At 33.6% G+C, this 27,376-nt stretch overlaps 1 protein-coding gene across 2 annotated transcripts; it reads left to right on the top strand.

The window, feature by feature from the left end:
• The first annotated feature begins 773 nt into the window (after nt 1–773).
• On the top strand, nt 774–27,030 carry LOC129804999 (facilitated trehalose transporter Tret1-2 homolog). Of its 2 annotated transcripts, XM_055852803.1 has the most exons (4): nt 774–1,297; nt 3,757–3,949; nt 6,719–7,063; nt 25,746–27,030. In XM_055852803.1, coding segments are annotated over exons 1-4 (1,590 nt in total). In that variant the 5' UTR covers nt 774–1,295; the 3' UTR covers nt 26,796–27,030. The 2 variants fall into 2 exon arrangements, with proteins under 2 accessions (XP_055708778.1, XP_055708787.1); XM_055852812.1 differs by lacking the exon at nt 3,757–3,949.
• Nucleotides 27,031–27,376: the final 346 nt, after the last annotated feature.

Here is a 27,376-nt window from a genome sequence, read left to right as displayed (position 1 = left end):
TTCCAAGGAGCGATATGCAGTGCAGAGTATAAATTTTCAATAAAAGTCTTCAATTTCTTAATGAAAAAATTATTATATTAAAATCAGAACTATTGAGATTTTTATGGACAATTAAATCACTTTCTTATCGTATTGATGAAAACATTCTGGTAATGCATTGTTAACAGCTGAGCCTTCCAAGGATGATAAAATTTTATTGTGTTATTTACACATTTTAAATTTACAGCTATCCTTAAATTCATGACACTTTACTAGGAAACACTATCTTATGTCATCATCATTGTTTTTTTGGGAAAAGTTTCTCTATCCATCTTAAAATCATATCTACAACTTGACAAAATTACATGATTCAATCATTTTAAACAAATTTTAATGACTATTTGTTTTCCCTAAATTATTTTGTTATTTCTCGTAACATCTCTTGTTGCCATGAGCATAATCGGTTAATTCAGCCACAAATTTTTAAATCAAATGAGAGTATTTCGCCCGAAAGTGAGCAAAAGGCCTGAGATAATAGAGAAGTGAGAGAGAAAAGTGCACTACACTGAGGAAAATCAGCTGATAAGATGTCTCTTTTTCCAATTTATTGAAGAGATTGAATGCTTATGCAATCGCCTCTCTTTTTATCGTGCCAATAATCATTAGTTCTATCTCGCACATGCCAATATTTCGATTGGAAGAATATATAGTGACGCAAAAGAGCGGGAAAATTATCAGAGAGAGAGTGGGAGAGTACCTTGAACTAGAGACTAATGAAGTTGAATGAAACTGTGCCATTTGGAGTCAGTTGCAAAAAGAATTGGAACCCGAGAGGAGGCTTTTATAGTTAAAGAAATCTTCCTCCTATTCTTGCCAGTTACTTCAGAGAGATTAATAATTTTTGCTAATAGTTTTGCAATTTTATGAAAATTTCTCGTGTTTCCTGTTCTTTTCGACCTTTCTCGGTCATTAGCACGAAGAAATCCAATTAATTGACTGTGAATTGTTTTAGGGAAAAAACGCTTAAAGTGGTGTGTATTGAGTATTTTCAGCTGATTTCGCGTAATAAATCAAACGGATTCCCTTTGTGTTCTTGAGTGCAAAAAAATCGTGATTTGTAAAATTTTATAAAATCGACTAACTGACGATAAAAACGTGTGATTGATAAGAAAGTGATTCTGTGATCGAAGTACAATTTTAATTTTTCCCAAAATGCTTAATGTGAATAATATGTGCTAATTAAAATTTCTTCAAATACTTGCTGAGCTTTAAAGGCTTTAAACGAAAATCTCATTTTCCAACACCAAAGAACAAACATGTAAGTATATAAATTAGGTTTTCAATCAATAGACAATTTATATCGAACTGGTTATCCAACAATTGACCAAGACCTATTGCATTAGGTTAGATAACAGCGGATATCGTATACAAATGAGCATCATTATTACTAGATATGCGATTTAATCCTACAACTAAGTTGTTCTTATCTTCAATATAAGCTAACCACACAACATTAACAAAAATTATTGCTAATTTTTTTCACGGGGAGTTGAACAAAAAATTCACGTGATTTTGTCACGATCTTTAGCATATCTTCCTAATTGGGAAGGAAAGATGACAATGGTTATTTCGTAAACTGTAACCTTTTCTTGCTTGAATGACGCTTTTCAAGATTTTTAGATATATTTTATTGACAAAGTAATTATTATTTTATTTTATTGTTAGTTTAAAATTGGCTTTCATTCTCGGAATTTAGTAACGCTTTTTTTTACTGAAAACAGTGACAAATTTTAAAAAAAAAGTAGGGGAGACTGGGGCAAATAACAAAACGGATATTTTATTTTTTTACAAGCTTCCCGAGCATATCCGAAATTTCTAATTAGCACAGTTTTATAGGAAATTTACCGCTCTACAACTCTGTGAAAATCATTTTCTTCTATTTTTTAAGGAAATATATTTATCGAGCCGTTTTCTAAAAGGTAACTTTGTGATCATTCTCAAAAATTCTGGGGCAAATAGTATCAGGCATAAGATACTATCACATTTTGATTCGCTTTATTACGGGATTCCGTAAATTTAAGTAAAATACCTAGATTACATATTTTCATAGGAAATTTATTCTTCTACACCTTTGTAAAACACAGTTTTCTCTATCTGAGCGAGAAAAGCGCATTTTAATCTATTTTACAAAAAATACACAAAGGACTGCAAATCGTTTGACCAATGCAAACAACAAGCGGCGACACATAGCATTAACGTTTGTTTTCACCGTGGCACATAAGAAATTGTTTCGGTTTTTGTTACTTTTTGCTCCATAGCTTTTGTTACTTTTTGCCCCAAGTTGTCGTTTTTAATAAAAGGATTTCTTGAGAAAAGAATCTTTGTAAAATTCTAAAATAGATAGCGGATTCGTATTCAAAGAATATCCAGATAATTTGGGAAATATTCACCAGTGCATCAAATTTATTATAAGTAGCTAATAATTGATATCTTCTGCACGCGGAAAATATTTCAAAAGGCCTAAAAATTTCGATATTTTTTATTTTCTAAATTCCTTGTTCAAATTCTAACAAACTTACGACATTGAAGAATGCCTATGGAGGATATCTATGGAAAAAATTTTAAGCCGCTATCTTATTTATCCTGGAAGATATTGAATTTTAAAATTTTCGATTTGTGACTTTTTGCCCCAGTCTCCCCTAATGATAATTTTAAAGTCATGAAGAAAATAGCTATGATTATCCATGGAATAGAAGAGTAAGAAGAAAAGAATCATGCAAAAAAATTAAAATACTTAAAAGTTCATGCGATGACGTGAGGAATATTACTTGGCAATAAACTGGTTTGATGTAAATTCAGTGAGTGTTGTGTATAAAATCGTACTGGAAGCTTCTAAGAAAATAAACAAAATGTTTATTAAATTTTTCAATAGTATTCAACAATATTTCTTTTAAAATTTTAAACCAATATTTTTTTCTGACGTGATTGCAAAAGAATTTTAAAATCCCATACATTCATTGATTTATTCAAACTACCACTGCTTTAGGAAAATTTTCAAAAGTATTTTCAATTGTGCTAATGGGAAAATTCTCTTGACTTAATTGAAATATTATTGCTGACAATTTAAACTATGATGAAAATTTTCCTCTGAAAATTTACTTGATTTTATCACAACAATCTCTTAATACATCAATTTTCTGTTTGCCTCATAAATCACTTCACATGTGATAGGGTGGAGTAACCACTTATCGCCACTTTTAGGAAAAACTGAAATTAATTTAATTATAATTTTTAAACCCTTATTATAAAGTAACTCAAATTTGACACAAAGTTTCTTAGATATGTTGTCTATAAATATATCAAACTAATAGTCCCTCAATTTAACGGTGGATCACCTAAAAAATATATTTTTATTAAAAATTCAAAAATAACCACTTCTCGCCACCTACTTGAAAAGGCCCAAACTCAATTATTTTGGACAATATTATTAAAAAATATATTCAGCGTTGCTTTTTCTTCCTGATATCCTTTTTATTACTCGTATTATATTGTTTTTCTTCGACTTAACTATAGGTGGCGAGAAGTGGGTCACTGGCGAGAAGTGGTGAAACCACCCTAATCGAAAAGATTTCCTTGTGCAAATTTTCCTTGAAAAAGTTTCATTTTCAACTTGAAATCAAGTTAAGGAATTTAATTATAAAAAAAATGCATTATTAATCTAATTATTGTTTGAAGTTCAAAGAAAGTCAAAATACACTTTACTCCTTTTCTTTGTAGGAACCATGAAAATGAGTTCATGCTAACACATGACAAAAAACTCGAAATATCTATTTTAAAGTCCAACCAATCGATACTGGCACCAGAAAAACTTTTAAAAGATGTTAAAGTAGAAAAAGAATTAATCAATTTACCATCTGATGGAGCCCAACTCTACAAAAATCCTAAAGAAAATCTTGGAGTTATTCACCAGGTGAGAAAAAAAATAAAATTCAATATCTTTACTTTATAATATTGAAATCATTTTATTTAAGATTTTCAAGGCTAAAAACTTTAAGAATTGAAATTTCCTTGAGACAGAATTGATAGAAAACGGACACCTATAGAATATATATTTATAACTCATTATTTGTTAAGTTTCTTTGTACAACACGTCTATTTCTATATAAGAAACGTTTCTTTTTACAAAAAAAAACTGTTGTGCATATTTATTTGATATGTTTGTTCAATCGTATCAGAAATTTTTAAAGTGTTTAATATAAATAAAATTACTTTAAATCAATTTTTTTTGATACCAATGATTCTTACTCATAAATAATTTCCATATTCTTTTGCCCAATAAAATATCTGTTAAACTCTGTAAGAACGACAATGAATATCACTAATCAATTGCTGATAAAATCGTTTTTATTTAGTTGTTTAAATTAAAATGGTGTAGCTTATATCCTTATCTTTTTTACTGCTCGAACTCCATGCAGAGAGCAGTATATATAATCCCTCGATTTTGTCATCCCTTCAAAATTTCAACCTTTCACCGACCGGAAACCACTTTTCTCAACAAATTTTCGCGTTTCAAACGATTTCTGAGAAATGTCGCCACGCTGTTTCTCCACACTGAGAAAAAAAGAGAGTGCGATTAATTTCTTTTCCTTCAGAACTTTAACACTTTTTAGGTGTAAAAATATATCAACATTTTTTAATGTTAATTTTACATCTTTTTAAGGGTAAAATTAACATGAAAAAGGGTAACTTTAACCCCTAATAAATCGAGAAAGGGTAATATTTACACTGATTTTGGATCAATATTGCAGGGTGTAAAATTAGCATTACCGGAATGTTATTTTAACTTTTTCGGATTTCTCTCAGTGCATCTGTCCATCTGTCTGTCTGTCCGTCCAGCTGTCGTTAGCTCTAGAGGCCTAACGGTAAGAGATAGCGACTTGGGACCTTCGGGGGACCCCCCTCCATAAGTGGAGCCAAGGATCGTTAACATGGACCTCAGTTTCCCTCCACAGCTTCCCCCTCGCACGAGTTGTGAGATTTTTTTGTTCATTTTTTTAATACGTTTTAGAAATATTACCCAACCGGATATTTGACCATGTGCGAAAATACCATTATTCCTAATAACGGTTTTTAAAGGACAAAAGTTAAAAAGGTCCTAGAGAGCACATTTATCAAGCGAATGGGGTCATGTTTGGGCTTGTTAGAAAGGTCTTGGAATTTTCGAGAAAACTGAACCCGTTCCAAGTTTTAAACTGGTAATGACCCGGTTCATAACCGATAACTAATTTTTATACAAAATTCAATTAAATTACTCCTAAAGTTCTGAGGTGTATTTTGTGAAATATTTTGAGTGATTTATAAATCGGTTCAAATCGTTTGTGAACCTGTAATGAACTGGTTATAAACCGATAAATAATTTTTATCTGGTAATCATTTTTATTACTCTTTAAACTATTTTGAGGAATCTTTTGACTGATTTATGCGATTTATGAATCGGTTTAAATCTACTAGTACTTTTTACACTTTTGAGGTATAGGGGAAAGTACTCCCTCTTCGAACGTTCATACCTTCGAATTATGTGAATTTTCTTTAAGTTTTCCTAAGAGACTTAAACATTTATATTAAATATTAGTTTACTTAGCTTATTATCAATCATTGATAATTACGTGATAATCATTTTGAAATCTCTTAGGAAGCGTAAAAGAAATTCACATTATTCGAAGGCATGAACGTTCGAAGGGAGAGTATTATCCCCTAGCATATAAGTCACGAGTTCGAGCATTTCGCAAAGTCTGGGACGCTTTGCCACCCCTTTCATATTTTTGAGTCATAGAAAAGCAATGATATTCAATACTACCTTAAATACTCATAACTATTTAAAAAAAATTGTGAAATTAACCTCTTTCATTTTACAATTTATTTATTTATTGATTCAAATTATAGTGTGTTCCGCAGGATATCCATACTTTTCTTTACTTTTAGAGTCTTAAAAGATGCCAAAGAAAGCACTTTTAATTCGATTGAAATTGCTTATCAAATGTGTTTAAGTTGTCACAGGATGTCCTATAGGAAAAACAATAATTTTGAGCAAATTTAAACAATTTTAAATAATTAGAATTGGGATGTTAAATTTCTGCAGTTGTCATAAAATATCATGATTTTCTTCTTTTCAAATAATTGTACTAGCCTTCAGAGCTTACCAGATATTTATTGGATGTTTTTCCATAACTTTATTAACTGTTGTTTTACTTATGCAATATAAAGCATAATTTATTTTTCGTAAATTATTCTTATACCCAAATTAATTATTTGTAATTGTAATGATATAACTAAAAAAATAATAATAAGGGTATTATGAATAATTTTTTTTTATCTATAAGGATACTTTCAATTTGAAAGTCTATTACAAGTAAAAAATAATCATCCCTGAAAATTATTCAATAAAATGTTTTTAACTCAAAGCAAGACATAAAATATCATAATTTCCATAGAATAACAATGTATGAATCTTCTCATTCGAGAATCTTTAATTTGTGCTAATTTGCTCCAATTGAACTGCGACTTATGAAGTCTATTGCCATGGGCAAATGAGAGGAAATTGATTCCAACATCTGATTCCAATCAGATTCGCATGCGTTCAATAATTTTATTGCATAATTCGGGGATTGCGAAATTTCTCCAAATTCCTTATCCAAAAAATAAATAAATAAAATACTTTAATGTTATTGTTTTGCATCAGCTCGTGGTCACTGGAGCTGTTCTCATCTTGACGGCCGCATGTGGAATGCCCATCGGCTATTCAGCTGTGCTACTGCCACAGCTGAGCAATACAACAGATCCGTTGATGATGGGTGTGGAGATGGCATCTTGGGTGGCTAGTATTCACAGTGCAGCTACGCCAATTGGATCCTTCACTTCAGGACCCACAATGGATAGATGTGGCAGAAGAACAGCACTGCTCATTTCCATCATACCTTTGGTCGGTGGATGGACATGTATTGCTCTTGCTTCATCTCATGTGTGGCTCCTTATTGGACGTATTTTAGCAGGGATTGCCGTAGGACTCATTAGTGCTCCAGTACAGGTAAGGAAAGCCCTTTGCAAAATATACGCAATTACTTAGTTAAAAAAAATAAATGTAAAATACTCCAAATTAGAGTCAAGGAAGCAAATTTCCTCCTAACTAATACGCCAATTAATTTATTCATAATGAAAAGAAAAACTGATATCAGTAATAAATTCTAATCGTAGTGATAACACTTACTATTTGAACTTGAAATGAAATATGGTGCTGCTTAGAAAAAGATACTTCTCAGATCAAATAAAAATACGATTTAATAAGACTTGATAGGAGAAAATCTATTATACAAATGGACCAAATCATATCTCTATGAAAAGTCAATTAATGGAAAATTTCTGCAAACAACTTAACTTTTTAGGCCGACTGACGAGGGTTATAATGGGGTTCAGATCGAAGGCTAATGCCCAAGGCAGACTTAAAACCAAAAGATGGCTTAATGAGAAACTGATGGGAATATAATATAATTATTCTTTTGATTATATTTACATTAACTCTTTCGTCTCTTTTGGGACTCTGAGTACCCAAAGCAGCATATGAATGCTCTGTGAAAAACAATGTTTTTTAATTATTCAGAACTGAAAAAATCCGATTCTTGTGGATGATTACAAACTATAAGGATGTCCAAATGTAAGATATTTTATGTAGGACCTCAATTAATTCCTGAACTTAGATATTTTTGATTAAAAATGGTGAAATTGGCTTGCAGCATATGCTGCGGTATGGAAAGAGTTACGCCGTCTTTCGGATTAATCCGTAGGTCTATCCAGAACATTAGCCATGTGGGGCTTAACCTTCTCTAATTTCTTATCGCAGATAATTAAAAAAAAATGTAATTACTTCTTGAAAAGAACACAAATTTATTTATAATATCAAGATCTTCAGATATTGACTTAAATCTCCAGTCTGAAACCAGAATTATGTATTATGTTCGATCTGGTTACAATACCTAAACAGTTTGAATAATCCTTTAAAATTTACAAGTTATGAAGAGTTTTTTCTCTAAGTTAAGAAAACCAGGAAAAAAAGGGGTGGCAAAATGTCCGAGGCTTTGTGAGTTGGTCGAACTCCCGAGAAGGAGCTCTTCCTTATATTCCTTTTCGCAAGGTTTTTGGATTTTGGATGCATAAAAGATTAATGTCGATTTAAAATTGTCTATAAATGATCATAAAATTGTTGCGAAATTAAAGAAGAGGATATTTTAAAAAAGATGGTATTTTAAAAAATTATAAATATATTAATTAATTATGTTACCAAATCGAGTGAAAATTAGGCTCTTTGCTCTTAACCCATTCAGTCAATGTACCAGAAATACTTGAGATAGAATGTTCATATTTTGAGATTAGTTTCCTACAGGTTAAACGGTCACTGAATTTAAATTCTGTTCATTAATTCATTACAAACTCTATTGATTTAGATTGAGTAACTATCCAAGAAAACACATTGGCAACCAGAATTCAAATTAGGAGAGAGGATGAAGGTCAATTTTAACAAATTCGACGGGATGACGCATTTTCCGTCCGCCATTTTGAGCAAAATTTTTGCATGACTTCACGTGAAGCGAGAAAATAACAACAAAATGTATTCCCATCTCTGTCGGGCTATTTTTTTCCAAGTAATTGAAGGACTAAAGTAACTAAAAATCCATTTCCGACAGAAACTCGAATATCAATTGCCTTGGAATAAATCATCTAAAATCACTCAATTTGCGTATGATGTATAATACCATGGTAAGGAATGGGTTAAATTATTCAGGATAGCGGCTTTACTGGTGAAAGGTGGCTAAGGACGAAATGTACAGCTGGACTAACAACAAAATATATCCGAAAATCATTGAAAAAATTGGGCAAAAAAGGAAGAGATTAGCTTCGAAATTATGTCATTTTAGAAAGGTCATCGAAGACCATAAGTCGATAATCTCTTGGCGTTTGAATTTTAAATGGGGTCAGAAGACTCAAAAATATGAAAAACAGTGTTTTTAAAATAGTGCTATTACCGTTACTTTACCGATTCATCGCGAATTGTGACCGATCCAGTCGAGTTCTGAATTACAAGACGTTTCAAAAATATCCAAATTTAACCAAATCCGTTGAAAACTAGGCCCTCCATCTCCATTGTGGTTGAATAATCCAAAATGGCGATTTTTCTGGCGATAAGTGTCGTCGTCGACATGTTAAGCTGAGACTACCTCTAACTGCGTTATCACACTTGCACATTAAAATTTTAATGTGATTCACATTAATTGTCGCTTGTGAGCGTCCAAATATGTTATTTGTGTCTTTGAGTGTCACTTAATATTTGGGTTTTTTCTATTTATTGATAAAGAAGTGGACTTGGCCTGCAAAAATAAGTTTAAATTTACCTAAAGCATAAATATTTTTCACATTAAAAAATTAAAGAGAAAATCGCAATAATTTTTCGCGTTAATGCTATAAATCAATTTATATCAAATTTTGCGGGCCAGGTCTACCTTTTTATCAACAAATAGATCAAATTTTGAATATAAAATTATTCAAACACACAAATTACACCTTTGGACTCTCACCAGCGACAATTAATGTGAATCATATTAAAATTTTAATGTGCGTGATAACACAGTAAAACATATCCGAAAATAAACGAAATCGCCTAGCCTAGGCCAATTTTGAGATAAGTAAAAAAACTTGTTTTTAAAGGGGTTGAAGGAGTGTTGGGGCAGGGGCTAATTTGATTAAGTTAGTTTGCAAGAGAATATTGACTTATAGCATGGGAGGGGGAGTCACCGAAAACCGGAAGTCAATATCTCTTCTTTTGACAACCAGGATAGTGAGAAGTTGAAAAAAACTTGTGGAAACTGCTCTCTCGTAGAGTTCGAGCAGTTAAAATTAAAATTAAATGCTGGTTTAAAAAAAAATTAATAAATTTAATAATTTAAAATAATTCTTCTGTAATTTTTGTAAATTTACTTACAAAAAAATCTCTACATTCTTATCATTATTTTTTCATACAAAATTGTAATTATAAATTTATTAAATTAGTATTAGAAAGTGCGCAGATATTCAGAAGACCGATTATACAGATATAACGAGCTCTAAAAGTTACTAAACGTAATTCTAGAACAAAAATCGAGTAGATAGATCCTTAACTTCTATTAAACCCGAATAACACAGAAAATCATTTTTTGAGATGACAAAATAAATTTCTTAGTCAGAAATATGATATTTTTCAAGTCACTGATGGCATATTATAAGATCCTGAAAGGTTAAATGGTTCAATTAGGAACAATTATAATAAAGATAAAAAACGGTCCTTTTTCTAAGATTTAGTACATAGAACAGAAGCATGATATTACGTACTTGTACAGTATATCACCAGTTTTATGTCCAATTGAAAAATTACATAAAAATGATAAATAAAAGTATAAATTTTATATAGACGAAATCTAATGGATTTTTAAAATATTTTTTAAGTCTTTTTCAATAAAGGACTCGCGTTCAAATTATTTTTCATAAAATAATTTTTCCAACCAGAATAATCAAAATAAATCGACTGAGTCTTTTTCATTGAATTATCAATCCTTAGATATAGGGAAAAGAAACAAATATTTAATCAGAGATATTAGAGAAAAGAGATATTTTTAAATATCTAAGTTACTGATAGCATAATTAACTTTAAAGTATCGATATTCCCTCTAATTTTTTTTGAAAGTTTTGAAATCTTTATTTTTCGTTTAGGTTTAGGCTGGGCATCCATTATACGGGCTTCAGACCTAAGATTTATTCATATGGTTTAACTTCTCTAAATTCTTATCAGTCAAGACTTTTTGGAAAATTTTGACTTAGAATTGGATATTAAGTATAAATGGTCCATTAGATACTGAAAAACCAATAAAATTGCTTGTTATTTAGGATTGTAAAACTTTCGGGAACTGGACTAAATCTCTTCTTTACAGACATTTTTTTTGCCTTTTCTATTGATAAACTAATCATGTTTTACCTTTATGCAAAAATATATTATTTACTTTACGTTTACAATCTTTAATTTTGCACTTAATTCTATAAAATTACTCAATTTCAAGACATGCTTATGTAAATCCTATGACAGAATAAAAGAGAAAATAAAAGCATTCTGTGGTCTGTTTGATCAATTACCATAATACAGATCAAAGGTGAGCATAACGGCTTTTTTCCGCATTTTTGAATTTCTCTTATCCAAGTGGCCTTTTCCATCCAGAGTGGCATTGGAAATGTCACTGGAAATCTGGCGCAATTGCGCGTCAAGTGTCACATAACCTCAATAAAGTGTGTAAATTGTTTCAACTGCGTGGAATAGCCCCATTTTTGGTTGTCAGGTAGGTCAGAGTGGATAAAAATAGGTGCAGAAACCAAGTTCTAGTGCCCCACATGTGAAAAGAAAACTCAATTTCAGATTGAGACATGATTTCGAGCATGTCCGGAAAGGTGGATGAAGAGACTGCTGCAGGAGCTCCATCACACAAAAACGTGGTTGTAGAGGATGTACTGCAGTTCCGAGGAGTGTCTTTCATCCCGGAGAAGCTCAAATGAGGCGTCCAGGTGTAGCTACAATTAAAATTCTACCATCCACGGTAAAATATTTGGGACTAGGAAACTCCCTCATTTGGATATGAAAACACAACGGCTTGAGGGACAAGGACCTACTGGTGTTTGTTCCTTGCCTGAGAGAGGTCTTACAGACTCGAGAGAATCCTGCCTGCATTCAGCAAAAGGAGATTTTGGAAATTGCCGGGAAGAAGCGACTCCGGAAAACATGTCATCTCAAAACACTGAGAGAAAAAATTGCAAAATTTCACAATGCAACAAATTGACAACTTTTTTCTATCTTAGAGGTCTCATATGGTATGTTTGATAGAGTCGAGTCCCCTGATTAAGAATATGCTTTTAATTTTGCTCAATTACGTCTCAATTTTTTTTAATTAATACTTTTATATTTTTTCTGCTTTGCCTTACATTATTCGTTATATCTAAGGTTCTAGTAAACATAACTTAAAAAGTGTGGGTTCTTTAGAAAGGTCATTAATTGTGCTTTAACTTTGATTATCACAAAAAACTTTGCAAAACCACTCCTTCAAGGTGTAAAATTGAAGTTTCTCTAAAAATTATCAAAAAATGGTCTTAAATTAAGGTTCTAAAAATTTGTATAAAATAAACTAAACAAAATATTAAAAATTTATTAACACTAGGCGATAAGCAACACTTAGGACTACAATTTTGTTTATCTGAGACATCGTTCTCCAACCACTCTAAATGCCTCATTTGTTGGTTTTTGCCATTTTCTAAAAGTATGAAATACCTATTTTAGAACAAATTCCTTAAATGAAATGTAAATGGATGTAAATGAAAATTATGTTGATGATCCCCCGATCGATTTAAAGAAAAATCTCAAGATTTACGTATGTTTCACGTAAGTTTTAAATAACATTTTAACAGTTATCATTAGGAAATTTGTTCTAAAATAGGTATTTAATATTTTTCAAATGACAAAAACCAACAAATGAGGCAGTTAGAGTGATCGGAGCGCGATGTCTTAAATGGAAAAAAATGTAGTCCTAAGTGTTGCTTATCGCCTGGTGTCAATTAATTTCTAATATTTTGTTTAGTTTATTTTATACAAGTTTTTATAACCTCATATCAAGACCATTTATTTTGATAATTTTTAGAGAAACCCCAATTTTACACCCTGAAGGAGTGGTTTTACAAAGTTTTTGTGATAATCAAAGTTAAAGCACAACTAATGACATTTCTAAGGAACCCACACTTTTTAAGCTCTTTTTACTAGAACCTTGGATATTAAAAAATAATGTAAGGCAAAGCAGAAAAAATATAAAAGTATTAATTAAAAAAAAAAAAAACGAGACGTGTTTGAACAAAACTAAAACCATATTCTTAATCAGGGGACTCGACTCTATCAAACGTACCATGTGAGATCTCTGAGACAAAAACCGTGTTGCATAGTGTTTGAGTCAGTTGTTAAAAATTTCATTTATTTAAAATTATAATTACAAATATTCAAACTCAACAAATTTGGAATAAAAATAAATTTGTTAAGTAAATTCAGTGTTTTTTTTTAATAAAATAAATTAATAAATAAAAAAGAAAAATGTTGTTCCTTTTCGCCTTGGTCATTAAAGATATTGCAACTTCGGGTGAGGAAAGACATCTCATGGTTGAAGAGGCTTTGTAAGGCGTATTTCTTTTTTTAAAGCCATATTTTTACCCTTTTAAAATGAGAGATTCTCCTGCAAACCCTTTAGGTAGGCATTCAGGGAACTAACTGGCATAATTTTATCCCTTTTAAGGTAACAATTCCTAACATCTATTATTAATTGCATTTTCACACTTGTCCGTACTCCTTTCTACTCTGAAGAAATGTCTTGTTAAACGAACAAATGGATTTTGTTGAAATTTTGTCAAAAGTATGTTATTTACCAATTTGACAAACATTTTTCTTGTATTTTATATGGAAAAACACCCTTTTGACAAACTTTTAACAAGATTCAGTTGGCCGTCGATTTGACAAAACTTTTCCATATTCTGTATGGAAGAACAAACTTTTTACAAACTTGTCTTGTTAATTTGAAAAAAAAAACATTTTTTTTTCAGAGCAGAGAAAAAAATCTGAAAGGTCTGAAAATGCCTACTGAACCAGGCATTTCAGGACCTTAGGGCATTTAGGAAACCTATGAAAGTTATGTTTTGTTGATACCAGTGAACGCTAATCCTCGTTCGTATTGTGTCAGGAACTGACTTGGCTATGAACTAGCTTACTCGTTTCTGGACTTTAGTCGTGAGTGTGTCTAGGGATAAGATAGTGTTCCAAAAACTCGTAGTATTATTATTAAAGATACACTCGAAGTTCCCTTACAGAGATAGGCAGTTAGGCATACTACGTAGTTTTCAGCGTCCACCGTCATCTTAGCGTTCGTAATTAACCTTCAGAGCAAAACGGTGGAAAAGCTCTTTCTCATATTATATATGCCAGTCATGTACGAAACATGTTCATATATACACTAACGGCCAAAACATTAAATACACCCTTCGTAAGCTTAAATACACGTGATTTGGACCGGGAAAACGCTGTAATATCCAGTTCTATTGACTGAAATAGTTTCATATAAAACCTAAGAACAGTTTTAAACAAGATTTGAGAAAATACATGAGCTACAAAATTTATAATTTGAGGATCAGTCAAAAATTAGCTTTTTGGAAAAAAATGCAAAAGTAGCCCCACATTCTAAAACTGATCTAATCTTTTAACAATCATTTAATATAAGCTAAATACTATTAGTAAATATTATTAAGAGTCAGAAAAACTGAAAATAATACCGAGGGAATATTTTTGGTACGGATTGTGGTCTGTTTCCGGTGTGATGTGTTCTGAAAGGGGTTTCTTCTTTGAATATTAAAATTTTCAGCCCAAATTCTACTTTTTCATATATTTTTTATTATTTTTCAAATTTCTTCTTATTATTGTTGCAATTTCATTTCTTTTACTTCATTATTTTATTTAAAAAACATGAATAAAATCATCAAATTTAGTTTTCCTCGAAGAATCCTCCTTTAACTTTGATAAGCGCTTCACATATTCGAGGCATCCTGTTGATCAATTTCTCCAAAATGTTAGAAGGAACTCTGCCCACATATCCTGAAGTGTTTCCACCAAGATTGGAACTGATGTCGCGCCTAATCTCGAACCTTGTGGTCGAGAAAATCCAGGAGAATTGCAATGAGGCTACAATTGGATGATTGGGGTGGCTAATGCATGTAGTTTAGGACCCTGCGTTTCTCTTTCTCAAGAAGGAAACCTCTACAAAGCTTTGAGAAATGCTTGGGATCGTTATCCTCTTGAAAAAAAATACCCACGCCCAATAAACCGAATGCATTAGCCACGCCAGTCACCCGATTGTAACCTCATTGCAATTCTCCTGGATTTTCTCGACCACAAGGTTCGAGATTAGGCGCGACATCAGTTCCAATCTTGGTGGAAACACTTCAGGATATGTGGGCAGAGTTCCTTCTAACATTTTGGAGAAATTGATCAACAGGATGCCTCGAATATGTGAAGCGCTTATCAAAGTTAAAGGAGGATTCTTCGAGGAAAACTAAATTTGATGATTTTATTCATGTTTTTTAAATAAAATAATGAAGTAAAAGAAATGAAATTGCAACAATAATAAGAAGAAATTTGAAAAATAATAAAAAATATATGAAAAAGTAGAATTTGGGCTGAAAATTTTAATATTCAAAGAAGAAACCCCTTTCAGAACACATCACACCGGAAACAGACCACAATCCGTACCAAAAATATTCCCTCGGTATTATTTTCAGTTTTTCTGACTCTTAATAATATTTACTAATAGTATTTAGCTTATATTAAATGATTATTAAAAGATTAGATCAGTTTTAGAATGTGGGGCTACTTTTGCATTTTTTCCTAAAAGCTAATTTTTGACTGATCCTCAAATTATAAATTTTGTAGCTCATGTATTTTCTCAAATCTTGTTTAAAACTGTTCTTAGGTTTATATATGAAACTATTTCAGTCAATAGAACTGGATATTATGTTGTGAAACACCCTGTTTCAGTAGAAATTTAAGTAATCATTTTTATAATTAGGTCATTTATTTGTATATCGAAATTGTAAATCAATCAAAAAATAAATCATACACTCAGTCGTGTGCTGATCGTGGAACTAACTACAAGTCTTTACACTTCACTGGTGTCAGAAGTGGTCGCGTTATTTCGAATCCATGAGTAAACGGACAAGTTTTCATTTGAGAAAAAAAGTGGTTTGTGTTAAAGATAAAACCGTGAAGAAGAAATCCACATCTGAAGTGGATCCGCAAGAAGGACAATCCTCATCTGTCTTCAAATTTCCTTCACCACAAACATCGCTTCCTAAATTGGTGCTGCCTTCAGTGTTTCAAAGGAGCGCTAAAACACCACGATCTCCTCCAGCTACACCAGCCTCAGCATCACCATCAATCGTTGCTGAAGACACGACTCAACCTACAACACCCTTGGAAAGATATGATCTAAGGACTCCTGTGCAACCGCCACCCTTATCTCTCGGTGTTACTCCAATAATTGAGGAAATTAGATCGCTTCCTGCGTATCCTGAATCTGCATCCTCGACCGATTCCAGCATCGCAGAAGATCAACCATCTGTCGTTCACCAGTCACCAGAGCTGACATCTCAATCAGCAGAAGAATCATCAAGAACATCAACGAGAGCAACGATGGCTATGGTATCGTTTGCAGAGATCTACAAGGACATCCCCAAATGTCAAGGTGAACCACATATCGTCTCCCATTTCATTTCCATTTGCGACGGTCTTTATGACGATTTTTTTGCAAATTCCACACCCTCGCGTGATCATGAATATATAAGACTTTTAAGCATTAAATTAAGCCCTGAAATTTATACACATATAAGAGGTCAAAATTTTAATACGTATGAGGAATTTCGAAATGCTATCCTTAACGCGGTAACTCCAGAAGTATCACTTGCGGATGCAATTACGGCAATTCAAAGAATGACCATCCATCCCAAAGAATCTCTTAAAGAATTTGGGAAAAGAGTTACTGAATCATTAAATGTCCTCAATAATGCATATACAGTGCATATGGATGGGAATCTTCCGCAGAGCTTAAAGGACAGTAACTTGCGAATGGCTATCGATACATATGCTAATTCGATTAGGAACCACGATATACGTATCCTTCTATTAGCAAGAAATTTCGCGAATCTTTCCTCAGCAATCACTTTCGCAGAAAGTCGATTAAAAGTAAATACATCGAAATTTCAAGAATCCGAATCTCACCAAAGATCTTTCAATGACTCATCCTCGAATGGAAATCATACCCAGGGACACAGCTTCAGAAATCAATCTCGTTTTAACAATAATAATCAAAATCAAAATAATAACAGGAATTCTAACCAGAATTCTCAAAATAACCAGAATTCCCATCAGAGTAACCAGAGTTTCCAAAATCATCAGTCTTCCCAAAATATTTCCAATCGTGGATCATCTGACTCAAATAGGTCCTTTAATTCGTCGCAAAACCGCTCCTTTAATAATTCGAGATCTAATTTCAACACCTCACGGGGAAATTCTAATACGAGCCAAAATAACTCCTCTAACACGGAAAGAACCATTTTTATTCCTAGAGGTGGAGATTTTGACTCTACTGCATTGTACCATGTTGGTCAAGAAATGCTAGATCAGTCTCCACAAAATATCTCGGGAAACGAGAATCGGTCCACAGGCCCCGTGCAAGATCACCTGTTGACCGAGACACAGTAATAATCGTACCCAGCTATTTCATTTCCAATCCACCTAATCCTCAAATAATAGAAATTTACACATCTGCGAGTCCCTATAGAAAGTTGTCTCTTCTTGTTGATAATGGATCATCTCTTTCATTTATCAAACATTCTTGTTTAGATAGAGGCACCATAATTAATGACTCAGAACGACATGTAATAGGTGGAATTACAAATGGAAAACTTTTAACGTTAGGCACAATAATGACTCAAATAAGCTTTTCCAATCCAAATAAACTTACAGAAACTGTAAAGTTTCACATCTTGCCATCCAATCATTTTCCATATGATGGAATTGTAGGCCGCGAATTATTGCATTTATGGGATGCTGTAATTTACATGAGGGATCAAAAACTTTTGCTGCGCAACTTGAATATCACTTTATCTCTTGCTCCTCCTTACAATAATCGATCTTCTCAAGATGAAACCAAAAGAAATGTGACCATGACACAAGACCAATCTTCTGAAGATCAGATCCAAGAAAATGTGACCGTGTCACAAAAACAATTCAGCGAAGTGGCCACCGACCCACTTACAAATGCAAATCACAATATTATTGAGCAACAACAAAATCAGCAAATTCCCGAATATTCCCCAATAATGCAACCCATAAATGACAATACGCTGAATGAGCACCTGAACGAGGGCAATGATCAACGCAATATTAACAAAATATGCTTACGCCCTCATTGCGAAACTCTCGTAGAGTTCACATTTCCAATTAATGAGCCATTGCTATGTAAGCAAAAATTCTTGAATTCTGAAAAAACGGCATATTTTCAAAACTGTGTCATAAGGCCAAGAGAAAATAGGGCAAAAGTCCCCATAATGAATAATACCGACACAGTAATCGAACTCAATTATACATCTCTTCCTGAATATGATCTTTTATCAAATTACGAAGTATATTCTATACAGAGCATGGATTTCAATAATCCAGTCTTTGAAAGCTCAATAAGAGGGAATGTTATTTTCAATTTAATAAAGTTCAACCGGAACTTAGATCCTCACCATATATCACAACTTCATAAATTGTGTGATAAATATAATTCAACTTTCTATCTGGAAGGTGATAGGCTTTCCCACATTATCGCGGAAGAGTACGAAATATTGACGTACCCGGATGCTGATGTAATTAATGTCAAGCCTTACAGAGTTCCTTTCCACCAACGTGAGGAAGTTAGGAACCAAATCTCTCAAATGCTTAACAGCGAAATTATACGTCCAAGTTTTTCTCCTTATAATTCCCCATTATTGGTCGTTCCTAAAAAACCCGATTCAACTGGCAAGAAAAGATGGAGAATAGTCATCGATTTTAGAAAATTGAATGAAGTGATTGTGAAAGATCAACATCCAATTAGTAATATAGATGATATATTCGACCAGTTGAGGAACAGCCGATATTTCACGACCCTTGATTTGGCCAACGGATATTTCCAAATGCGCATCTCTCAAGACAGTTGTCACAAAACAGCTTTCAATGCTTTGGGGTCCCACTTTGAATTTCAAAGACTCCCACAAGGCTTATGCTCTGCACCAGCAGCATTCTCACGCATGATTCGTAATGTGCTAGGAGATTTGCTTGAAAGCCACTGTATGGCTTATCTAGATGATATCATCATCTATTCATCCACAATTGAGGAGCATTTGGAAAAGCTGGATGCTGTCTTCAAAAGACTTTCTGACCACAAAATTCAAGTACAACCAAATAAATGCGAGTTCATGAAAATGAAATTACCATTCCTCGGGTTTATAATCTCGTCTGATGGTTTATGTCCCGATCCAAAGAAAACTGAGGCCATTTCCAATTATCCTACTCCTTTAAACGTAAAGGAAATAAAATCATTTCTTGGTCTAGCATCGTATTATAGACGATTTATCCCAAATTTCTCGGATATCGCATATCCACTCACAACGTTAACAAAAAAAGATGAACCCTTTTTATGGACCTCGATGTGCCAAGATAGTTTTGACAAATTGAAAGAAAAGCTCTGCTCTCAACCTATCTTAACCTTTCCGGATTTCAATGAGACATTCACGCTCACGACGGACGCTAGTGATTACGCGATTGGAGCTGTTTTGTCTCAGAATGATAGAGTAGTTTCTTATGGCAGCCGTGTTTTAAACAAAGCTGAAAAGAATTACTCTACAATCGAAAAGGAAGCTCTGGCGATCTATTTTTTCTGTAAGAAGTATCGTGCATATCTATTAGGACGGGAATTCGTAATCGTTACCGATCACAAACCCCTCCAATGGATCTATAGCATTAAAGATCCCAGTAGCCGAATTTTGAGATGGAGACTTGCGCTAGCTGAATATTCCTTTAAAGTAGAGTACAAAAAAGGATCTCTTAATACAAATGCTGACGCTTTGTCTAGGATTCCTATTCGAGATGCTATACAAGATGATCCTCTAAATCAAGTATCACACATTTTTCAGGAAGAATCTTTTGCAATAACAAGATCGCAAACGCGAGACACTTCACGTGACACTTCATATCTTTTTGGCAAACTTTGTCAACAATCCAACGTAACTTACTATTCTTTATTTCGTTTATTTACAAGATTAAAATTATTCATGGTTTCTAACAAGATCGATAACTTGAAAATGATTAAATCGAATATAAACATTTCACACTTGGACTTTTATCTGATCAAGAGAATGGTAAACTTCACATTTAAGAATTTAAACATCCAAGTTTCAATATTCCATAATCAAGACGCGTATTATTAAATAAATTTTGATTCGCCTAACTAAAAAGGAAAGCATTTCGAAAAATATATTGATTATTACCAGATCTTGCAATTTATATACTTAACAAGAAAATAGAATTATGGTTATGGGTTACTATATACTAGGAAATAAGTCATTACATGTATCAACATAAAAAAAAAATAATAAAAAGTTTAAAAAATAAAATTATATACAAAAAAAAATTAAAACACAATACAGAATTATAAAAAGGAAAACAAAACATGTACAAAAATAATATTTATATAACAAAGGAAATTATCAAATAAAATAAATGCTCTAACTTCTTTAAGGATAAAGGAGTGTTGTGAAACACCCTGTTTCAGTAGAAATTTAAGTAATCATTTTTATAATTAGGTCATTTATTTGTATATCGAAATTGTAAATCAATCAAAAAATAAATCATACACTCAGTCGTGTGCTGATCGTGGAACTAACTACAAGTCTTTACACTTCAATTACAGCGTTTTCCCGGTCCAAATCACGTGTATTTAAGCTTACGAAGGGTGTATTTAATGTTTTGGCCGTTAGTGTACATTTTTTTTGCAAAACAATAAAAAATTGTGTGACATTTCTGATGCATCAGTTTTGCAAAACCTCAACAGAATAAAGCAGCATACGTAGGAGGATCCGAGGAGTTAAACGGTTAATAATACGCACAGCTCAATCATAAATATGCTAATGCGTTTAAAAAAAACACGCACACTTTAATCATAAAACTCTTTAGATTGTGCCTAAAAATGTGCATAGCTAAATCATGAAACGGTGAATGCGCTTAAAAATACGAACAGCTCTGTCATGAAACGGTTCAGATTGCGGTTAAAAATACGCAAAGCTCAATAATAAAACTGTTAAAGCGCTTAAAATCACCCACATTTCAACCATAAAATGGGTAAGAATACGCTTAAAATCACGCACAGAGCAATCATAAAACGGTGAATGCGCCTAAAATCACGCACAGAGCAATCATAAAACGATAAATCCGCTTAAAATCACGCACAGAGCAATCATAAAACGGTAAATGCGCTTAACATCACGCACAGAGTAATCATAAGACGGTAAATGTGCTTAGAATCACGGACAGCTCAATCATAAAACAGTAGACGCGCTTAAAATCACGCACAGAGCAATCACAAAACGGTGAATCCGCCTAAAATCACACACAGCTGAGTCATAAAACGATAAATGAGCTTTATATCACGCACAGAGCAATCATAAAACGGTGAATGCGCTTAAAATCACGCACAGCTGAATCATAAAACGGTAAATACGCCTAAAATCACGCACAGCTCAATCACAAAATGGTAAACGCGCTTAAAATCACACACAGCTCAATCACAAAATGGTAAACGCGCTTAAAATCACACACAGCTCAATCATAAAACGGTAGACGCGCTTAAAATCACACACAGAGCAATCATAAAACGGTAAACGCGTTTAAAATCACGCACAGAGCCATCATAAAACGATAAATCCGCTTAAAATTACGCACAGAGCAATCATAAAACGGTGAATGCGCTTAAAATCACGCACAGAACAATCATAAAACAGTTAAAAATGCGCGTTTTTAAAGCGCAATCTTAGTCGTTTTACCGATTTTAAGCGTATTCACCGTTCTATGATTACTCTGTGCGCGATTTTAAGCGTATTTACTGTTTTATGATTGCTCTGTGCGTGATTTTAAGCACTGTCACCGATTTATGATTAAGTTATGCGTGTTTCTAAGTGCATTCACCGTTTTATGATTGCTTTGTGCGTGATTTTAAGCACATTCACCGATATATGATTGCTCTGTGCGTGATTTTGAGCGTATTCACCGTTTTATGATTGCTCTGTGCGTGATTTTAAGCGCGTCTACCGTTTTATGATTGAGCTGTCCGTGATTCTAAGCACATTTACCGTCTTATGATTACTCTGTGCGTGATGTTAAGCGCGTTTACCGTTTTATGATTGCTCTGTGCGTGATTTTAAGCGGATTTATCGTTTTATGATTGCTCTGTGCGTGATTTTAAACGCGTTTACCGTTTTATGATTGCTCTGTGCGTGATTTTAAGCGCGTCTACCGTTTTATGATTGAGCTGTGTGTGATTTTAAGCGCGTTTACCATTTTGTGATTGAGCTGTGCGTGATTTTAGGCATATTTACCGTTTTATGACTCAGCTGTGCGTGATTTTAGGCGGATTCACCGTTTTATGACTGCTCTGTGCGTGATTTTAAGCGCGTCTACCGTTTCATGATTGAGCTGTGCGTATTTTTAACCGCAATCTGAACCGTTTCATGACACATATCCTATGGCTAAAGCATAGGATATGTGTCATTTTGCCTCTGAGCTCCACATTGTATCTTTAATAATAATACTACGAGTTTTTGGAACACTATCTTATCCCTAGACACACTCACGACTAAAGTCCAGAAACGAGTAAGCTAGTTCATAGCCAAGTCAGTTCCTGACACAATACGAACGAGGATTAGCGTTCACTGGTATCAACAAAACATAACTTCCATGGGTTTTTATGCAGATATTTCTACTGAAATGCACTAATACTCTGAAAATGAAACTATTTGTAAATTCAAGTCTTAGTACACGTGCAATAATTATGGTTAATTACAATTAATTGTGAGGTTCAAGCCAACTCGCGACTTATGCCAATTTAAGCGATTTAACTCTCTTTGTTATAGTGAATTCTCAAGTAAATTTACAAAGTAGTTTCATTTTCAAAGGAGTACTAGTGCACTTCAGTAGAAATATCTTCAGAAAACCTACGAAAGTTATGTTTGCGAGTGACAGAAAATGTTAAGCCTGGTTTGTAGTGTGTCAGGAATTGACTTGACTATGAACAAGCTTAGTCATCTCTGGACTTTAGTCGTAAATGTGTTCAGCGTGTTCAGCACATTAGAACGTTTCATTCTTCAGCTGCACAGACTTTATTGATAATACTTCCCGCTCTACGCTGAACTTGTGCCGATTTTGTGCTTAAACATATCTATTACATGCTTGGACTATGTGTAGTTTTGTGCAGAATTGTAATCATTTTTACTGAAGCTATAAGGGTCTTACACTCCATTGAAATACTTTTTATAAAAAATGTTAGTGTCTTTAACTCAATCTAATATAGTTTTAAGCATTTATAATTTCGTATATCTCAGAGAATTGCGGGACTTTCGGAAAGTCGCATCTTTTCAGAGAATAGAACAAGAGACTATAATGATTTTTTAAGAATTAAAGTATTAAGAAATTCAAACTGATAATTTATTACTTAACAATCAAAATGCAATCAATAATAGATGTTAGGAATTGTTACCTTTGAAAGGGATAAAATTATGCCAGTTAGTTCCCTGAATGCCTACCTAAAGGGTTTGCAGGAGAATCTCTCATTTTAAAAGGGTAAAAATATGGCTTTAAAAAAAGAAATACGCCTTACAAAGCCTCTTCAACCATGAGATGTCTTTCCTCACCCGAAGTTGCAATATCTTTAATGACCAAGGCGAAAAGGAACAACATTTTTCTTTTTTATTTATTAATTTATTTTATTAAAAAAAAACACTGAATTTACTTAACAAATTTATTTTTATTCCAAATTTGTTAAGTTTGAATATTTGTAATTATAATTTTAAATAAATGAAATTTTTAACAACTGACTCAAACACTATGCAACACGGTTTTTGTCTCAGAGATCTCACATGGTACGTTTGATAGAGTCGAGTCCCCTGATTAAGAATATGGTTTTAGTTTTGTTCAAACACGTCTCGTTTTTTTTTTTTTTAATTAATACTTTTATATTTTTTCTGCTTTGCCTTACATTATTTTTTAATATCCAAGGTTCTAGTAAAAAGAGCTTAAAAAGTGTGGGTTCCTTAGAAATGTCATTAGTTGTGCTTTAACTTTGATTATCACAAAAACTTTGTAAAACCACTCCTTCAGGGTGTAAAATTGGGGTTTCTCTAAAAATTATCAAAATAAATGGTCTTGATATGAGGTTATAAAAACTTGTATAAAATAAACTAAACAAAATATTAGAAATTAATTGACACCAGGCGATAAGCAACACTTAGGACTACATTTTTTTCCATTTAAGACATCGCGCTCCGATCACTCTAACTGCCTCATTTGTTGGTTTTTGTCATTTGAAAAATATTAAATACCTATTTTAGAACAAATTTCCTAATGATAACTGTTAAAATGTTATTTAAAACTTACGTGAAACATACGTAAATCTTGAGATTTTTCTTTAAATCGATCGGGGGATCATCAACATAATTTTCATTTACATCCGTTTACATTTCATTTAAGGAATTTGTTCTAAAATAGGTATTTCATACTTTTAGAAAATGGCAAAACCAACAAATGAGGCATTTAGAGTGGTTGGAGAACGATGTCTCAGATAAACAAAATTGTAGTCCTAAGTGTTGCTTATCGCCTAGTGTTAATAAATTTTTAATATTTTGTTTAGTTTATTTTATACAAATTTTTAGAACCTTAATTTAAGACCATTTTTTGATAATTTTTAGAGAAACTTCAATTTTACACCTTGAAGGAGTGGTTTTGCAAAGTTTTTTGTGATAATCAAAGTTAAAGCACAATTAATGACCTTTCTAAAGAACCCACACTTTTTAAGTTATGTTTACTAGAACCTTAGATATAACGAATAATGTAAGGCAAAGCAGAAAAAATATAAAAGTATTAATTAAAAAAAATTGAGACGTAATTGAGCAAAATTAAAAGCATATTCTTAATCAGGGGACTCGACTCTATCAAACATACCATATGAGACCTCTAAGATAGAAAAAAGTTGTCAATTTGTTGCATTGTGAAATTTTGCAATTTTTTCTCTCAGTGTTTTGAGATGACATGTTTTCCGGAGTCGCTTCTTCCCGGCAATTTCCAAAATCTCCTTTTGCTGAATGCAGGCAGGATTCTCTCGAGTCTGTAAGACCTCTCTCAGGCAAGGAACAAACACCAGTAGGTCCTTGTCCCTCAAGCCGTTGTGTTTTCATATCCAAATGAGGGAGTTTCCTAGTCCCAAATATTTTACCGTGGATGGTAGAATTTTAATTGTAGCTACACCTGGACGCCTCATTTGAGCTTCTCCGGGATGAAAGACACTCCTCGGAACTGCAGTACATCCTCTACAACCACGTTTTTGTGTGATGGAGCTCCTGCAGCAGTCTCTTCATCCACCTTTCCGGACATGCTCGAAATCATGTCTCAATCTGAAATTGAGTTTTCTTTTCACATGTGGGGCACTAGAACTTGGTTTCTGCACCTATTTTTATCCACTCTGACCTACCTGACAACCAAAAATGGGGCTATTCCACGCAGTTGAAACAATTTACACACTTTATTGAGGTTATGTGACACTTGACGCGCAATTGCGCCAGATTTCCAGTGACATTTCCAATGCCACTCTGGATGGAAAAGGCCACTTGGATAAGAGAAATTCAAAAATGCGGAAAAAAGCCGTTATGCTCACCTTTGATACAGATAATGATAAAAATTGCGATAAGTTTATTATAATATTTATTTACCCGTGAAATGCGCAAAAAAAACATACACGAGACTTGATATAAGAACAGATGCTTTTTTATCCTTCAAGGTGTACATTGCTGAGATATCTGAACCCAGACTCCGAGGAGTCCTCATTGGAGCACCATTCGTGGCCTATTCGATAGGCATCTTACTGATCTACGGACTTGGCTATGCCCTCCATTGGCGGACAGTAGCTTGGTGTGCTATAATTTTACCTTCAATCTCCTTTGTGGCAGTCATCTTCGCCCCTGAAACACCCACCTGGCTCATTCGGCACAATCGTACTCTCAAGGCTGCCAGTGCTCTGTCTTTCCTTCGAGGAGACGAGGAGAAGGCCAAACGGGAGCTACAGCAGCTAACACAGCGCTATGAGCGCGAAAGGGCTTTTATGACGGTGTCCAGCGAGAGATTCGTCAACATTCTCAAGCGCAAGTCTGTTCTGAAGCCCCTAGTCATCATCAATGCCTTCAATATGCTACAGGTGTTTTCTGGTGTATACCTGGTGATTTTCTATGCAGTAGATATCATTCGGGAATTTGGAGGGAATGTTGTGAGTGCAGGAATGGCTGCAGTCCTTACAGCAGCTGTCCGTCTTGTATTTACATTTATCTACTGCTTTCTACTCATGTACACTCGTCGTAGGATGATGGGCATTGTATCAGGATTGGGCTCAGGAATCTCAGCTACGGCTCTGGCCATTATCTTTTTTGCCATTCCCAATTCTGAGGATATGAGTACAGCAATGAGATGCTTTTGTGCTGTGCTGCTGATTACCTACATTGGTTGCAGCACGGGATATATGGTGATGCCAGGCATAATGGTGGGAGAACTGCTACCGGCCAAAGTCAGAGGACAAGTTGCAGGATATATTTTTTGTCTTTTCAACATTGGAATATTTGTGCTGGCCAAGGCATATCCGCTGATCAGTGACAGTCTCAAGACAAGTGGACTGTTTCTCATATTTGGCATTGCGTCGCTTCTTGGTGTGATTCTCCTTCATTTTATGCTGCCAGAGAGCAAAGGGCAGACTCTAGGTGCCATTGAGGATTACTTTATGCAGAACCCATGGCTCTGGTCCAAGAGACAATTCTGGTCAAGTCGTGGAGATATCAATTAGATCTGAAACAGCCACGGTTGCTAACTTGGGTGCTGAACAAGTGTACTTACATTCCCAAAATTTTCATACAGTGACCGCCAAACAAATTGTAACACTTTTATTTCAGTATTTTTTTTTAGAATTTAAGTATTGTCTAGAAATCTTTTCAAGCCTAAAAGATTAACTACTAATCGTCTGTGCTATATTTTTGATTAGTTTGACTAAAATGGTTGATTTGCCATTTTCTATCAATATTGGGCCAATCCATCTCAAAACGACCGAAAAAATCGCAAATCGAGGGGTCATGGTCTTAGATGTTTTTGAATTTTACATATGTTAAAGTACACGAGTAAGAAGAAATCTCAACCCGTTCCCGAAATAGAGCATTTTAAAATATTTGCTAAAAATCGCAATTGAGGAATGAAGCGCGAGGCGCCATCTTTGGCGCCATGTATCTCCGGCCAGGAATTTTTTTCGGACGAAAAAAAAATAGGGGTATATTATTTTATCGTGTACTTTAACATATGTAAAATTCAAAAACATCTAAGACCATGAAGGGTACCCCTATGGTCGTCTTGAGATGGATTGGCCCATTATTAAAA

Source organism: Phlebotomus papatasi, chromosome 1 (genome assembly GCF_024763615.1).
Source record: "Phlebotomus papatasi isolate M1 chromosome 1, Ppap_2.1, whole genome shotgun sequence".
In the NCBI taxonomy this organism is placed as follows: Eukaryota; Metazoa; Arthropoda; class Insecta; order Diptera; family Psychodidae; genus Phlebotomus; species Phlebotomus papatasi.
The sequence above is the reverse complement of the archived record's forward strand: the minus strand, read 5'-3'. Positions and strand labels throughout refer to the sequence as shown.